This window comes from Echinops telfairi, unplaced genomic scaffold (assembly GCF_000313985.2).
Source record: "Echinops telfairi isolate 266 unplaced genomic scaffold, ASM31398v2 ScPeMD7_7458;HRSCAF=8496, whole genome shotgun sequence".
Classification (NCBI taxonomy): domain Eukaryota; kingdom Metazoa; phylum Chordata; class Mammalia; order Afrosoricida; family Tenrecidae; genus Echinops; species Echinops telfairi.
In genome coordinates this window covers 27,897,810-27,899,728 of record NW_022111358.1, presented here as the reverse complement: position 1 = coordinate 27,899,728, position 1,919 = coordinate 27,897,810, and the positions used below count along the sequence as shown (strand labels likewise).

The following is a 1,919-nucleotide window of genomic DNA, read 5'->3' as shown; positions in this document are numbered from 1 at the left end:
ACCACCTGTCAAAAACTACATGTGACGAAATTAGGACAAGGAAATAAAATTAGCCTTTATGGTCTGGAGAGGCTCTTTCTGAAATCTGAAGTAGCTGATGAGGAGAGACTTTACCTGTCTATTTTCCATCTATATGTACCACATGGTCTTTGAGAGCCCTGGGTCTCATTCGAGGTAGCCCTCAGTATCCATTAACACCGAGACAGAATACTTGGATGCAAGAAAGAGAGGATTAAAGGGCAACCTCAAAATAATACTGTGGCAGGAAAGGCTAGACTTTTAAACAAACGCAGTTTAAAAAGAAAATACCCACCACAGTATGTGAGACCACTGATCTATCTCAAAGGTCTGTGGATTCACCTCGTGGAAGGCCTACCTACCTGATTAAACGTGGGAGGTGGAGGAGGACCAGGTGGGGGTGGTGGGGGAGGAGGAATTGGCATCCTTGCCCTACTCCCAGTTGGCACTGCTCTCTCTCTGTTTTAATTTGCAGCTTTAGGTCACTCATATACCTGTAAATGAAACAGAAATTCATTAAAACAATCCGCGACCAGGAGAACCAGGGGACTGGATGTGACACTAGATCGAGGGACTAAGCACCTCCTCCAGTTCCACTGAGATCATGGGACAGCCTGGGCTTGACAAACCTTTTTTGTAAAAGATCAGATAATAAATATATTAGGTTCTGCAGGCCATAGTCATTGTTGCATATTCTGTTTTGTTTTTTTTACAACTCTTTAAAAGTATAAAAGATGGTCTGAGTGGACCACAAATCACTGACATCTGGTATAGTCACATTCCTGGGATCTGATCAGAGAATCAGCTACTTGTCAAGGCTCTAAACATTTAACACAAACTATGCAACTACCTTCCTGGTACAATGGGTTAGGTGATCCTCATTTTACTCCCTACAGCGGCCTGTCCTGATAAAACTCCATTTCTTATCCTTCAAAAAAAAAAAAGGAAGCTGGGAGACAGCGGTCAGAGTAAGTTATGAAAAAAAATTTTAGACATTATCAAAGGCTCATGAGGGAAGGCGGGAGGGAGAGGAGGGAAATGAGCTGATACTACCAAGGGTTCAAGTAAAAAGAAAATGTTTTGAAAATGATTATGGCAACATATGTACAAAGGTGCTTGACACAATGGATGGATGTATGGATTGTGATAAAAGCTGTATAAGAGCCCCCAATAAAATGGTTTAAAAAAGGGTGGGGGGGATGCCAAATTAACCAGCCAGCATGAGAACTTGCTCACAGATGACAAGTAAAGTTCAATACAGAATAGTGCGCTTCACCAATCAATCCATGAAAAGAACTGCTTTTAAGCAATGTGATTAATGAGGTGAGGACACAGAAAGAAATTGGTGGTACAACACAGGGGGGAAGACCTGTGTCCCATGCCAAGCCTAAAGATCACACCTGCATGGCAACCTATTGGGGAGACCTGGCTCTAAACTCCTTACAAGAGTGATCAAACCATCTCTGTGAAAAATGGATCACTCCGACACTTTTCTCCTAGGTCTTGGAAATGGTGAAAGGAAGGGTACATTTTCCAGAGAGAACTGGATCAGAATTGACTGTGATGATCTTCAAAATCCAGACCCTTTCCAGTGAAATACCCCAACAGAGCTAGTTCTTCCAACGGCAGATGAAGAAGTGGGTAGTGCTTCAGTTCTTGGGTGAGGTCATTCCGGGGCAATCGTGTCTGATCTTCCCCTTCCAAGGGCAACAACCTTCCTGCTTCCAGTTTCAAAGCCTCATCTTTCACTGCCAGTGATCTAACACACCAGGCTTTAAAATCGATCAATAGTCAACCTTCATACACAGAACATCTATCACCAGGGGGCAAACTGAAAATAAAAGAAACATAAGAGAAAAACTTTTTGTTCTTTTTGAATATTCTGAACTCGCCCCAAGCCC

The 1,919-nt window shown here is 42.7% G+C and overlaps 1 protein-coding gene across 1 annotated transcript in view; it reads right to left on the bottom strand.

Annotated features, from left to right (window-relative positions):
• WIPF2 (WAS/WASL interacting protein family member 2) overlaps positions 1-1,919 on the bottom strand; it is a 42,701-nt gene that overhangs the window by 13,214 nt on the left and 27,568 nt on the right. The window contains exon 2 of the mRNA XM_004707448.2: positions 381-512. Within this exon, the coding sequence (XP_004707505.1) occupies positions 381-443 (63 nt within the window). The 5' untranslated portion in view covers positions 444-512. The remainder of the gene's footprint in view (positions 1-380; positions 513-1,919) is intronic.